Source organism: Staurois parvus, unplaced genomic scaffold, assembly GCF_062004578.1.
Source record: "Staurois parvus isolate SC_StPar_1 unplaced genomic scaffold, SC_StPar_1.0 ptg000147l, whole genome shotgun sequence".
Lineage (NCBI taxonomy): Eukaryota > Metazoa > Chordata > Amphibia > Anura > Ranidae > Staurois > Staurois parvus.
This window is the reverse complement of record NW_028317943.1, coordinates 23,250,890-23,266,650: the sequence shown is the minus strand read 5'-3', so window position 1 is coordinate 23,266,650 and position 15,761 is coordinate 23,250,890. Positions and strand designations below refer to the sequence as shown.

The 15,761-nt window shown below is 39.0% G+C and overlaps 1 protein-coding gene across 1 annotated transcript in view; it reads left to right on the top strand.

Moving 5' to 3' along the window:
- LOC149464819 (uncharacterized protein C3orf20-like) overlaps positions 1 to 15,761 on the top strand; it is a 63,113-nt gene that overhangs the window by 12,985 nt on the left and 34,367 nt on the right. The window contains exons 5-10 of the mRNA XM_089674204.1: positions 1,992 to 2,091; positions 6,484 to 6,708; positions 7,623 to 7,766; positions 9,461 to 9,581; positions 9,829 to 9,960; positions 10,363 to 10,473. Of these exons, the coding sequence (XP_089530330.1) occupies positions 1,992 to 2,091; positions 6,484 to 6,708; positions 7,623 to 7,766; positions 9,461 to 9,581; positions 9,829 to 9,960; positions 10,363 to 10,473 (833 nt within the window). The remainder of the gene's footprint in view (positions 1 to 1,991; positions 2,092 to 6,483; positions 6,709 to 7,622; positions 7,767 to 9,460; positions 9,582 to 9,828; positions 9,961 to 10,362; positions 10,474 to 15,761) is intronic.

Below are 15,761 nucleotides of genomic sequence, written 5' to 3'. Positions count from 1 at the left end.
AGGATGCAATGGCATGAGAGTAGTGCTGATCCTTTGGTCCTGACACTTTACATTGTTTTTTTAACAAACTTTATTGAAATTTTACACAGTTCTGTTGGGCGCCACATGGTGTGGGGCAGTGGATTGCCTTGCACCGTACTGCACTAGAAAAAAGTACAACTTGCTGTAGTTTGTTTCAGCGCACACCACAGCATTTTGCTTTGTTTTGTTGTGGGACTGCTCTGGAATAGCCACCCACCACAATTCTACCAAACCTGTGTGAATTTACTCTTAGGCTTCATGCACACTGGCTTAAAAATTGCTGCTTCTACAGGAGTTTTGCGTTTTGCCTGTGGAAGCAGCTCAATGTTATCCTATGTGTCCATGCACATTAGGACGATTAGAGGCATATTTTAAGCTCTGCGTTTAGAGGCAGGAAAAAATTCTTTCTGGTTTGTGTTTTTGATAGGAGCTTTCTGGTAGAAAAAATGCTAAGTTCTCCTAAACTTGCCTAAACTGTGTACACAAAAGCTCTATATCAGCGTTTTTTTCTGCCAATGGAACTTTATTTTTAAGCTCAGTGTGCATGGAGCCTTAAACCTTTAAATATTTATTTATTATTAATATTTATTACAGGTACTTATATAGCGCCAAACATATGTACACAACTATTGTTGAGCCACACAATTAGTACAAAATGAGATTTGGAGTTTTAATCTGCACTCACACTTTAGCGCTTCATGAACACGGGTAAAGTCACTTGATTTTGCAATGTTTACAAAATGCCCAAACAAAAGCCTGATGCATTGCCATTCATTATTAGTGGCACCTCAACTGGCAAAAAAGAGATTAGTTTTTTACACACAAAAAAAATACACGAAAAAATGCATAGTTAAAAAACTTGATATGCTGCAATTTTTTCTGCCAGAACTTGGTAGAAACAAATGCCTCAAATGTTGCATATATATATATATATATATATATATATATAAAATTTATTATGGCCATTGGAATACATTTACACTCATGTGCTTGAGTTTACATCCATAACTATGCTTGAAACCTCCTCTCCCAAAGCAGCTTTTGGTGTGTTTTTTTATGCCTCTAAACACTTCTTAATATACTGTGCTAAATGTCTGATGTGCATGGCCACATAGGCTTACATTGAACTGTGTTTAGAGGCAAGACAATTTACTGTATGCCTGTAAAAGCAGCGTTTGTCTGTGTGCATAAGGCCTAACCATACAAATGAGATCTGACAGCAAACTATCACTTGCACATACAGCATTAGGCTATAGACACATACGTTTTGTTTTGTTACAATTCGTTTTTCAGACAAAAATTAAATTTTTGGAGATTAGGATGTATACAAATCTCCGAATGGAGAGTTGTAATGAAATTAATGAATGCATTTGTTTCATTGTTTCGGAGGACGTCACATGATGCGATAGTAGTTCAGGCCAATGGGGAAATTAATTCATTTTTTAAATTAGTTCTATAGATCAGATTCATATGACAAATGGATCTGAATTTCGTTCCATTCGTTAATTCGGATGCACATGACACCAATCGATATTGTTCAATCAGCTCTTGCCATTTCTCTTGGTGGCTTGGACTAGCGTCCGAAAATAGTGAATCCTTCCAGTTCAATTCCATCAGATTCAATAAAATATCAAATATATGGTAATCTTCTAGAAAAACTGCCAAATTTTTTAAGTCCAGACCAATGAATATACGAAACGAATGCCAAACTCAAATATGACAAAACGAAATTCTTCAATGAACGAATGCATCCAAAACAAAGCGAAAATTTCTGGCATGCACATGTTTATTAGGCTATGTATGGTGGGCTAATCTGTTCCCTTTTGAACTTATTACCAATACATGTGCAATGGAAGTGTTACAAGCTATTTCTGATAGTTATTTGAATTTAAGTGGCCAAAGTTTAATGTTTTAAGTTGCATGATTTGTGCACTTTAAACTGGTGTCTGACATATATCTGTTTTGTTAAGGGTGGATTTCTGAAACAAAGGACTCTAAATCTGAAGAAATGGAGTGGAGAGGTTTAATTGCCTGGGCGCTAGAGAGACTGCAGCTTGCACAGATCCAAATGTACGTTCTCAACACTGTTATGAATTCAATAATCCATACAGTCTATGTAGGGCCAGTTTTTTTTTTTAAACTTAGTTTATTGAAAGAAAATTGCACACACCCTATGAATACATGCTATTGCACGAAACGCGGAAGGGAGGAGCTACAGCATCAGGACGCTATGCCGCTGGCACCACGTTGGTCCCGGCGGCATCTTGGAATATCACTACTGCTCAGTGTGATTTGTTTTACTTCAGTTTGGTTGCAATAAATAACCCCCTTTTTAAACGATATCACGCTATTGGCCTCCTCTTTTCGGGGCTCCCTGTGAGCTTACACCATCCACAGAGCACGGGCACCAATACTGGCAGCGGATGTCAGAGAGTGAGGGATACCAAGCCTGGCCAGACCCTGAAGGGATCTCCAGTTCTCTGAGATTGATATCTCTAAATGCGCAGATTGATTGCGTATCTGGTGAGTGCGCAATCTTTATACCTTGAAATTTATCACCATCCTATTTGGATCAGATTACTGGATCCTGAAGATCGTCATGATCTCCCACGCACCTTAATATTGGACTTTCATCTGGTACTTTGCACATTATTAGTCACTGCATAGTGACACATTAGATCACTGTTTCATCACTTTATTTATTGATGTGCTAATATTATACTGTATCATGTTTACTCATCCTTTAGCTGGTTTTATCTGAGGTGTTTACATGCAATAATGACACGTTTCTTATGCTATTTTTAAGTTATTTATACTTATTCATTGGATTTTGATATTTTCGGATTTCACCCATTTTATCATATCTCAATTGTATGAGCTTGTCCCTAGCAGAGATTACAGTATCAAGATATGAGGCATACACCTCCCTCCAGTCACCTGGGGAGAGGTCTGCGATGTTGATCAACCACCTTTAGTTATCTGGGCAGAAGGTCTGTCCAGTAGTAAGGAGTAATAAGTAGAAATAAGTTGTGTGTGATTAGATGAAAGAATTGCACGCTCCAGTTTAAAATTACTTAAACAAACCTCCCGGAGTCCCACTACTATGTGGCATAATTGTAAGTAGCTGAAGTGCCAGGGAGATATGTAATTCTCACTGCAAGTGTATAAAAGTTTGAAATACACCCCCTTGAAATAAATTGATGAAGATAGGTTAAACCATACCTAGCCCAGTGCAGACTATCTGGTAGGTCATAGAAGTCTGGCAAACGGGGATTAAACCATAATGGCTGGTTGGGGGGACAGAGGTGCTTGGCTTCATCTAAAATATTTAAGAAGTGGTTGTAAATTCACAGAGAGGCGTTTAGAGTTACCGTCCCTGTCGTAGTGTTAAGTGTTCATCTGTAAATAAGATTTCCCAAAGTCTCAAATGAGGAGACCACTGCCGCTTCAGCCACAGTGGCTGCATTGGTCTGTTGGAGGCAAAGCCACCAATGGATATAAACCAATTGCGCGGTAAATAATAGAGATGCAAAATAGGCATGTAGGGCCAGTTTAGTGCAGCAGGGATAAGCTGCCTCACAAAGCAGACCTTAAAAGGCCACATAATAGAAACTATATACTGTTCTCTAGCTAGTTTATTCAACTATTTGTAATACATTTCTGTATGAATATGTAAATGTTCCTGGAGATTATTAGAATATATGTAAAATTAAAGTGACTTTGTTGAGAAAGATTTAATTTATACAGTTTACCTAATTCCAAACCTGCAGTCCTGTAGCAGAAATCTACCAGATGTTAGCCCATAAGGCTAACATGGCAGCTAACATAGCACAACAGGCAGTGAGCAATGTTATATCAATAACATATACAGTAGTTTAACCCCTTGCCCACCGGGCACTTTTCCCCCCTTCCTGCCCAGGTCAATTTTCAGCTTTCACTGCTGTCGCACTTTGAATGACAATTGCGCGGTCATGAAACACTGTACCCAAACAAAATTGTTATCATTTTTTTGAGACAGATAGAGCTTTCTTTTGGTGGTATTTAATCACCACTTGGGTTTTTATTTTTTGCTAAACAAACTAAAAAAGACTGAAAAGTTTGAAAAAAAAATTTTTTTTTATTAGTTTCGGTTATAAAAGTTTATAAATAAGTAATTTTTCTCCTTCACTGATGTGCACTAATGAGGCTGCAGTGATGGGCACTAATAGGCAGCACTGATGAGGAGGCACTGATAGGTGGCACGGATGGGCATGGACAGGCATCACTTTTGGGCATTGACAGGCATCACTGATGGGCATTGAAAGGCAGCACTCATATATGGAACTGATAGGTGGCACTGACTGGCACTAATAGGTGGCACTGATTGGAACTGTTAGGCGGCACTGACAGGCACTGATAGGCATCACTGATGGACACTGATAGGTGGCACTGACGGGTACTGATAGGCAGCACTGATAGGCGGAACCGACTGGCACTGACAGGTGGCACTGACTGGCACTGATAGGCGGCACTGAAAGGCAGCTCTGATATGTGGCATTAATGTGCACTGGTGGGCACTGGTATGTGGCATTTATTGGCACTTACAGGTGGCATTGATGGGCACTGACAGGTGACACTGATGGGGCTACACTGATCATCAGGGCACTGATCATCAGGGCACTGATGATCAGTATAGATGTCCGCTCTGAGTAATGCCGATTACCGGCTCTCCTCTCCTCATAAGCTGTCAGCGGTAGGAGAGGACTACCGATAACCGGCATTTCCTATTTACATTTGATCAGCTGTGATTGGACAGAGCTGATCACATGACAGACCTGGCGTCATTGGCTCTTTACAGCGTTCGGTGAACTGCTCCCAGGGACACAGCGCACCACCAATCGCCTCACGCAGTTAGAGTGGGAGGACGCCATATGACGACCTCCCAGAACAAGAGAACCACCGCCCTCCTGTCATTACCTTGTATGGCGGGGAGGAGGTGGTTAATTTCTGTATAGGTATATATTTGTGAGTGATATTGGCAAATAACTATAGGATTGTTTCTCAGGAGAAAAATATAGAGGCAGCCATTAATGACCTGTCCTTCTAGAAATACTAGTTGCTTGGCTTTCACACTAATGATTTGGCTTCAATACTTTCTCAGTCATTGACGTAGTAGTATATAGTATACATTTACAGTATATTGCCAAAAGTATTGGGACACCCCTCCAAATCATTGGATTCAAGTTTTCCAATCACCTTCATGGCCATAGGTGTATAAAATCAAGCACCTAGGCAGACAGACTGCTTCTACAAACATTTGTGAAAGAATGAGTTGCTCTCAGGAGCTCAGGGAATTCAAGCGTGGTACCGTGATAGGTTGCCACCTGTGCAATGAGTCCATTCGTGAAATTTTCTTGCCACTAAATAATTCACAGTCAGCTATTAGTGGTATTATAACAAAGTAGAAGCAACTGGGAACAACAGCAACTCAGCCACAAAGTGGTAGGCCATGTAAAATGACAGAGCAGGGTCAGCACATGCTGAAGCACACAGTGCATAGAAGTCGCCAACTGTCTGCAGAGTCAATAGCTAAAGACCTCCAAACTTCATGTGGTCTTCAGATTAGCACAACAGTGCGTAGAGAGCTTCATTGAATGGGTTTCCATGGCTGAGCAGCTGCATCCAAGCCTTACATTACCAAGTGCAATGCAAAGCGTCAGATGCAGTGGTGTAAAGCATGCCACCACTGGACTCTAGAGCAGTGGGGACATGTTCTCTGTAGTGATGAATCACATTTCTCTGTCTGGCAATCTGATAGACGTGTCTGGGTACTGCCAGAACAGTACTTGCCTGACTGCATTGTGCCAAGTGTAAAGTTTGATGGAGGGGAGGGATTATGGTGTGAGGTTGTCTTTCACGGGTTGGGCTTGGCCCCTTAGTTCCAGTGAAGGAAACTCTTAAGGCGTCAACATACCAAGACATTTTGGACAATTTCATGCTCCCCTGGGGATTTGGGGATGGCCCCTTCCTGTTCCAACATGACTGCGCACCAGTGCACAAAGCAAGGTCCATAAGGACATGGATGAGAGAGTTTGGGGTGGAGGAACTTGACTGGCCTGCACAGAGTCCTGACCTCAACCCAATAGAACACATTTGAGATGAATTAGAGCAGAGACTGCGAGCCAGGCCTTCTCGTCGGACATCAGTGCCTGACCTCACAAATGCGCTTCTGGAAAAAAGTTGTCAAACATTCCCATAGACACACTTTTAAACCTTGTGGACATCCTTCCAAGAAGAGTTGAAGCTGTTATAGTTGCAAAGGGTGGGCCAGCTCAATATTGAAACCTACGGACTAAGACTGGGATGTCATTAAAGTTCATATGCATGTAAAGGCAGGCGTCCCAATACTTTTGGCAAAATAGTATATATCTTTCAGCTCAAAAATAACATTTTTTAAAATTCTTTATTATTTTTTTATTACAGAAACAAACAATTATCAAATTTAAATGAAAAAGGTTTCAACAAGCCAGTTATTCTTCGACACTATGATGGTTCTAAAAAGGATCCTATACTGAAACAAAAGAAGAATAACAAACCTCCTGTATTTCTACTTATGAATGGAAAACCACATATTCCAGAGATCAAGTGGGAAAATCCATCTCTGCAAAAACTCCATTATGCTCTGACAGATGGCTCCTCAATAGTTTAGTATCCTCTATGAAAAACAAAGAAAATCTAACTTACTATCTACAAGACCATAACAGGTAGTTTTTGACTGTAGGTCAGGGGCCTCCAAACTCTTCATCTCATCTCTCATATCATGAAGTTTCATATTTTTTTAACCCCTCAATATTTGTGATATAAAAATAATTCAATAAAATCGAATACGAATTCAAATAATGGTACTATGAATATTAATAATAATATTTTTGAGCACTGTCGACACTTCTACTTGGTCTCAGCTGCCATTATGGTTGTTACAATGATGAATTATAGAAAATGCACAGTTTTTAGAGCCACTTCTATTGCTGTGCTTATATCCTTTATGAATGGAGAAAGGTGAAAAGTTATAGATACCCAAAGTAAAGCAAACTGATAAAGAAGATCAGTAACAATATACATTTGACAGAGATAATACAAAGTAGAACTCAACTTAAATGGTGAAGTTTTGCTATGTTATAGGGAAAATGTAAAATTCTTAATTTTCCCAAACAGGACCCTAAAATATATATTTATACCTCTGGAGTTCCTTCAGACATAGCAGTGCACTTTCTGGCATGTGAGGGTGCCTAGGAACTCCTATGCCTACAGCCTAATAACTATATATCAGCAGTATAGGATCATCTAAGGCACTGCTGCCTTTGACTGCTGGTCTCAGGACATTTGGTGATTTAACTACCAACTAACTGCTAACTGATCTCCATGGTAGAGGCTTGGACATGAAAAAAACATGTAAAACCATGCCTCAACTAAAGTTGTTTTTAGTATGGATTTCAAGTGGTGCAGGGACAGGAAAACAAGAGGGACACAATTTGTGGAATGTCTTTTTGTCTATATATTTTATGTATTTAATTCATAAGTCTAAAGTATGATCAAAAACATTCTCTTAACTTACTGTACATTTATCCAACTGGGCAACTGGCTGTGTGCCAAAGCTACTCAGGCCTTTCATATGGAGGACTTTACACTAACATCTTCTCCCCAGATGAGGATATTCTGGGTACATTCACTCCATTTGGACATGGCAGTGTTTCTTTACCTGAAAGGTTAGTGCTACATTTAAAATATAATTTCACTAGTAAATCATGTAACCATAATTTTTAATTTTATAGCTATTTTGGATAAAAAATATGCACTAGAACTGGACTAGATGATGTGCACCATGAAAGTGGAATTACCATTCTGACATAATTATTATTATTATACGGGATTTATATAGCGCCAATAATTTGCTCATCGCTGTATAATATAAAGGGAGACAATACAGCACCAATACAGTTCAATACAAGAGGAATAGGAGGGTCCTGCTCCTTGGAGCTTACAATAATGGGATTGATTTATAATAACTGGTAGAAACAAAGAGAGAGGTGTCAAAATAATCCAGTCAGATGTTTATGTTTTTTTTAGATTTAATTATGCAATGAACATCACTTAAGACAACATTTGAAAAACAAACAAATCAGACACCTGTGACTAACACAGTTGATACTCCTGCTGAAAAAGCTGGAAATAATACGATCAATCCCAGAGGGCCCATGTAGCCCAAATTTATATGTCTCATCTTTTGGTTTAATGTTCCTTACAAACTCAGGGTTCAACAATCCTGGTATATGGAAAGTATCCAACAAACCACAGCAGGTTTGGGTGAAAGGTTTGGGGATTAACTTTAGTCCTATAGCGAGGTGCTGTAAAGTTGATATTCTTTCCTATTTACCGCATAAATTACTTATCAATCAGATTTCATTTTTATTGCCATTATGTAATAAAAAGTAAAAGTTCATTTAAATATCTAGTTGGTTGTGAGATTACTTATTTTGTCCTTTCTAAGAAGAAAACAGAGTCTGCAAAAATAGAGAGTTTGTCTGCCTTATTAAGCCTAATAAACCTGTACTGAGATAGATAGTTTGTCATTACTAACCTCCTCTCCAGAAAGTCCAGGCTGTCTGGCTCTAATGCTGATCCATTATCTTTGGTACTTTGTAGGTAACTAATCTGGGATAAGTATGCAGATCAGGTACTCTGTCTTCACTGTAACCAACTTGCTGGTAGTCAGTGATGTTCAGGGGTGCGCTAAACAGAGTGCAGAGTTCAAGCCTCTTCCACAGCTGCTTACCTCTGCATCCCTTATCCACATCTCACTCTCACCACTTTTCAGCTCTGACCTCTGCACACAACCCTCCCTCCACTGCCCTCATCTTCTACCTCCTCAAAAGCTCTACCATCTTCCACGTATCTTACTTTTGTAGCTGAAGCACCCAGCCAGCTCCAGTACCTCTCCACATAATAGGGAAAAAATGGAGATCATGGAGCCCCCTCCCGCCCATGTCTGCACTGCACCCCTGGCACCTGCACCTGGCACCCTTATCTCTGTCCTGCTCAGGAGATCCAATATGTGGGAGTTGTTGGGAGACAAGCTATCACTTGTAAACATAGAAGTGGGACTTCTGTGTTTACAAGTGATAATGGTGAGCAGGAAGAAGAGGCCGAGCCAAGTTCCATCTAAAAAAAATCCCTGATTAAAACTAGAAACAAGTATTTTCTGGAGATCAGCAATTTGTCTCCATATTTCTTTCACTGTTGGCAGGAACTTAAAATCTAAAGTAAGCCTTCCAGTATAGCAAAAGCAAAGGAATTACTATTTTAAATCATGGGAAAAATAATGCAAAGTATTTTGTACATCCAACAAACTTTTTTATTCATTTAATTACAACTTATTATATTTGTTTTATTGTTTATGTAGCAATTGTTACATACTGCACTATAATCAGACTGGTGGAGTAATGAGTGACAAACAAGGAGAGACTATAAAGGAATGGGACTGGCCGAAAAAAGGAAAATTACCTGATCCCATTACATTACAGGTAAATTTATTGGTTTTCAATTAAAGAGACAAGATTTATTAACCTAGTAACAGTTTCCATTAAACTAGTTCTCATGTCATTGAGAATACACAAATGCTTTCTAACACAGTCTCCTGATTGCCAACGGTTTGTTTTGGTGAAGTCTTTTACAATTACATAGATCATGATTTTGGTTTCTGAACCTTTGAAATAACTGGTATGTGTCGACTTCTCTCGAATACCTTAAAACTTTCCCTTTTTTCTCTAGGTCAATGAATACCTCTCTATTAAGATTTCTGGGCAGTTTGCCATTAGTTTGACTTACAAATGGCAGCATGAGTTGGTACGTTTATCTCTCTCACCACTTCAGGATATCCCTCCTCCACAGGCTGAAGATCTGGTAAGCTCTTCCAAAGACCAACATTTTTTTGACCTCATGCACTCTGGGCATTTGCCCAGCTTTTCTGAACTCCTTTTCTCCTGGTAGGAGAAAAGCAGTGTTAAAAACACATCTAAAGCCGCATTTTGCAAACAAGTTTAGGCGCATTCAGGCACGTCAGGCATTTGGGCATTCATTCATTTCATTGGCCAGAATAGTAATTTATTCTGGTCATTAAAATAAATGAAGGCTCAAGCACTAAATGTGCCTAGTGCTTAGGCGCATTTGGATGTATTTACACGTGTTCATGCACGTTCTACAGTTTTTTCTGCTCTTATAAGTTGCATTTTTGGTGCCCAGTATGCATGAAGCCTTAGTCTTCTGGGTATAGCTGTTTAAACACCAGTTTTTCTTTTATTTTAGGGTCAACTTATGACGAATGAAAATTTTCTATCAAGAACTGCGAAAGAAATGGCCAAGGGGAACAGAAAAAAAGCCAAGGAGAAGGATGTAAAGAGAAGTACAAAGAAAACTGTAAGTAATAGTATTTGAGCAGGCAAAACAGGTTCTTATGACTTTTAAACCACAGTACTTGTTCAGAAACATCAGCAGTGTTGTACATGAATTACTAAAAGTCTTGGAAATCCTATGTGAACAAAAAATTAGGTTAGCTGATGAAATCCTTCCTGTATCTTACTGGTTTTTCTGTCCTAACTATATATCAGCAAGTGATGAAGCTTGATAAGAAACTCATCAAGGTCTAAGAGGGAAAGCCTTTTCATGACCTACACAACTGCAGACTTCCATCAGCAAGCATTAAATGGAAAACCACTAATCCTAAATGAGATAGATTAAGGAGAAGGAGAGTGTTATCCATGTTGCTATAAGTTCCTCATTATTAGGAATTTGTTAACCTATGAAGTGGATCCAGCTGATCATGGCAATTGGAGGATGAGCAGAGGGGAATGTGATAATATCCATTTTGACTGATCTCCTTCCCATTTGGATCCACTTTATAATCGATTTTAGCCAACCATGAGAATGGTAGGCATGGCTATCCGGTGAGTGCACACCCAAAAGGGGGAACGCCAGCTTTATTGCACATGGTGATTGTCACGAACGTGCGCACCAGAGGCAGGACGCAGCCTCCATTTTGTTAAGAATCTCCATTTTCTCCCCTCACTCCCTCCCCCTCCCTCTCTGAGACGCACAGAGACATTTGGCCAGTGTGCCTGTGCTGGTTGTGTGTCACTGGCAGGCTAGGGCACAGCAGGGAACCCCAGAGCTATAAAACATTTTTGAGCTAGGTGCCTGGCTGTCTGGGCGAGCTGTACCATATAACACCTCGTATAAGATAAGGCAAGCTTTCCCAGGAGTTCAAAGCATTCCAATGAAGCACGAATCAGATAAACAATCTTCAAAATCCATTTTTTCCTATGTCTCATATCTTGGAATATGAGAGACTTACATAAAAACCAGACATATCGTCAGATTGGCTAAGAGGAGATGAACAATTTGATGGGTCACTCTCCTTGTCTCGAATACATAGGAAAGCAGAAAAGTAGATCTCGGGAACCATTCAGTGTATAATTTCATAATTCATATCTACTCAATCCTCAGACGTGTCTACATAATAATCTACCCGCGGGTGGAATGTCACTTATGCATATGGAAAGTTATGAGCCAAAATATGAGTATGAGAGATTTTGGCTCTAGTTGAGGTATCCGCCCGATGACCCCTCTCTAAACGGGGCATTGGTCCTGGACTTCAGAGACACCCCCTGCTAGGGAACTACAAAATGGGCTGTCAGGCCTAAGAGAGAAAAGTTGAAGAATTCTCCCATTGACCATCGAAACAGAGGGAGATCAAAGCACCCTTCTGCTCTGAAACTTGATCTGCTAACCCAGGACTTTGGCAAGTACTTTAACCCCTTAACCTCCTTTATATTATCTCTTTGCTGTGCTGTTGTTTTCTGTATATTTATATATATATTGGTTACATCTTTGTTCTGTAAATATGTTATTGTACCCCCCTTTTGACTTTTCAGTAATAAATCTTTCCTTCTGAAAGTGTTGAACTGTTTCAATAGCTCTTAATTGCAATTTACGAATTCCTGCCTCTAAAGAGAATGCTACTGTGTTTGTTTAACCCTCTGTATAACCGGCCTGCGGTGACCGTGTTAGGCAGATGATTATCTCAATCATTATAGTGTTATTGCTGGTATAGCCGGGTTTCCTCTTTCTCTGTACAAAAAGGAGGTGGTGGCAGTGTGAAGGGTTAATTGCATAATTAACCTGATCCAGTAACAATCGCTCAGGCTGCTGGTACATAGATTGTGGTCCAATAAGCTGGAAAATCGTTGTGCAGGGTGCAGCTGGGTGTGGCATTGTTACGCACGTGACATCGTGGTTTTAGATTGGCTAGTCCTTTGGTCACGAGTTTAGTGAGAAGGGCTGGGGTCTGACGCTGCGGTCGTCACATATTGGTGACAGCGATCGTAGGATCGTTGCATATTGGTGGCAGCGATCCCGCGTTCGTGATCTTTTGGGAATTAGAAGATTCATTTGGTGGAAAAGATTTTTTATGGACTTTCAGTTTTTCACATTTTAATGATTACTCATTTATTTATTTATATGCACATATATATTTCATTGTACTACTGAATCACTTTGAAGGTTCTTTTTGTTGATCATATGTATTTGTATAGAAGTGGCAGCATTTATTATAATTTATAATTATTCTTGATTTAGATTTTATCACGCATCTAGCGCAAAAGACTTTTTGTTTTGTATACTCACAACTATTGTCTGTTAATTAAATAATTCTGCCTCAAATGACTTACCTTTCGATGGTCAAAACACAGCTTTAAAGCTTTCTGCTTTAAAGTAGAAGTCTAGTCAAATACTAACTATACGTATATGTGTTCCAACCCCCATTCTAAGCTTATTATAATGTAACTATCCAGTAAAAGAAAGATGTCTATTCTTTCCGATTCTAAGGGCACACTGGTTCAGTCACATGATCGTCCCCCTGCACCGGCTTCAGTGTAGAGGAGGGATACCCAACAATGGATGCCTCATAGTAAGCCTATGGATGAAGTCACCACATAGGCATTGCAGCTGTTGTCAGCAGTCTCTCCTCTTCATTGAAGTCGGCCACTGGAGAGATCCTGTGACTGGACTAGAGCGCCCTCAGAATAGGTAAGTATACATATCTTTACTCTACAGGGTAGTTAGAATAGGCTTAGAATGAGAGTGGGAGCACGTTTAAGTATACTTAGTATATGATTGGACTTCTGCTTTAATTCCTTGGGTTTAGTTTCACACTGTATGTTTTGTTGTTTTTTGTTTTTTTTTAGCTTGATAAATTAAAGTGTTACTAAACTCAAAACAGTAAAATCAGTCTGTATATGCAGTAAAGCATGCTTGTTATACTCACTGTGGAAGGGGTTAATCTTCTCCATTGTTTAAAAAATTCTGTTTGATCCTGACTTCACTGATCCTCCCCTTCTTCCAGTGTCCCCCTCTTATCTCCTGATAAAACATATCGTGTAGAGACACTCTGCACATGCTAACTTTGGTGTGTATTGCTAGAGAGGTTTTTTTTCTTGAGAGAGTGCATCTGATCAGCACAGGGTCAATCAGCACTGTCTAGACAGAGGTCAGCGGTTTTGCATCCTCCTAGAGCAGAAAGAAAACTCCTCCTACAAGCTTTAACATGTGCTCTGCTGGACACTGATATACGTCACATGACTGCTCTAACTGCTGATGAGAAAAGGTATTTTAGCAGTTTATATTTACTAAAATAATTACATTTCCATGTTCTGTGTACTGTGGGAGAACAGATAAAATGCAGGTTCCTGGGTTTATTAACAATTTAAGGCTTTTACTACAAAGCGCTTCACTATGTTAAAACACATTGTGGGCACTTTTCTCCAGTTCTGTTTTTGTTTAGTAACGCCAAGAGAAACAAAATCTCTTTTTATTTTCTTATGATAGTATACATTTCCAACTAGTGACATATCTCCTTAGCTCCCAGTCTTGTCTGGGTATCTGTCCTCCCATCTTGCACATGCTCTAGCTCCCCATATTTGTGCTGTTATTTATAATCTATATGCTATCACTCTCCAATGATCAGCTGATTTTGTGCTTGGATGAAATATCAAATGGCACCCCTTCCAAACATGCCCATAACTCAATATGGGTCCAAATCCATGAATTAACTGTTTTTCAGTGGTGACAGTTGGGGTTTGTCCCATTTTTTTGAAACTGCCTGTAGTATTTTTTTTTTTATTGGAATGCAGGCAAGTTACAACACAAGCCTACATTTTTTTAAACTAGCTAACCTATCATCCTACTCCCAGACCTGCTAAGCTAAACTACACTAACCCCCCAGTACCACCACCATCACCACCCCAACTGCATACTTACCTCTATTTTAAAGCTACAGCCAGTAGCGTGTTTACCTCCTCTACAGCTAAATTCTCTTCAGCTCTGGCTGTGCCTGTACACTGCGTCCTCATAGATTTGAATGGGCCGTATACTGAGGCTGGATATCCTTAGTATTCAAGCATATAACACAACCAGAAATTAAAAGAATGCTGTCATAGAGGGGGTAAACACTGAAGTGGGGAGGTGCTAGTGCACATTAGTTTAGAAGGGCTAGCTCTGCTTGATATATTAGTTGATATAAAATGAAACTTTCCTTTAAAATAACACTTTAATTTAAAAAAAAAAAGAAAAGTAAAGCCTTCTGCTATATCTTTGAGCCCCCTACGTAGGGAATATTTCACTTACTATTTACATTATTTATGCGACTAATAAATGTTTGTAATACTTTTGTATTATACATTTATAAAAATGCATGATTTTGAAGTTTTAGCTTTCGCTGAAAATGACAGTCAGGTCATATCACTTTAATAACCCTCTACTATGCAGAATGTCTGTATTCATTGAGGATAATATTACTGACAGTGTACCCATGTCTCATACATTATAAATCACAGCTATTGTTTTGAATTCTATTTTTATTAAATGCAATCATTCATCCGCAAAATACAAACTACTCATGAAAGCTCAACTTTTTCTCACAACATTGTATTTTTCATCTCCTTTATTGTCATCAAGAGACACAAGGGTAGTATAAGAGCAGTTTTTCCCAATGAGCTGCTACCTGGAATCATGCAGCAGAGGAGGGTTTTACATATTAGCTTTTCAATAATTTTACATTCCTAGAATCGTTGCGTTTATAGTCAGAATCCTGTCTTTGGCACAACTGCAAAAGTATAATATATTATAAAAAATGTTATCTGTAATAAAGATAAACCTAACAAATATGCTCTTAACATCTTTATACTCTAAATAGTCCAGACTGGAAGCTGTAACAAAATACTGAGTATCCCACATAACAAACCCAGTGCACAGAATAAATTCAGGCCCAGAATGGCATCATCACAATTTTTGAAAACAGTACCAGCATTGGATAATTTTATACTATTATACCTATCACTGCTTATTTAATTTAACCAACATGTTTTGGAATTCCCAAGTAATTATATCAGTGCGTGCCTCAGTATGCTGTGTAATATAATGTCCTTAACATATAAATGTACCCCACACAATTTAGAGTTGGATTTCATTTATGCAAACAAACTTTTGTTAGAACTGTAGTAGTAGCATAAAATAGCTATTATTCCTATGGGGTCAGTTCTTGCACTGATTAGTTACAGCATAACAAAATTGAAACAACTGATGCATGCATGCTCCCATTCTTTATGTACAAAATCTTAGCAGATCTACATACAGTATATAGATTGGTTGAT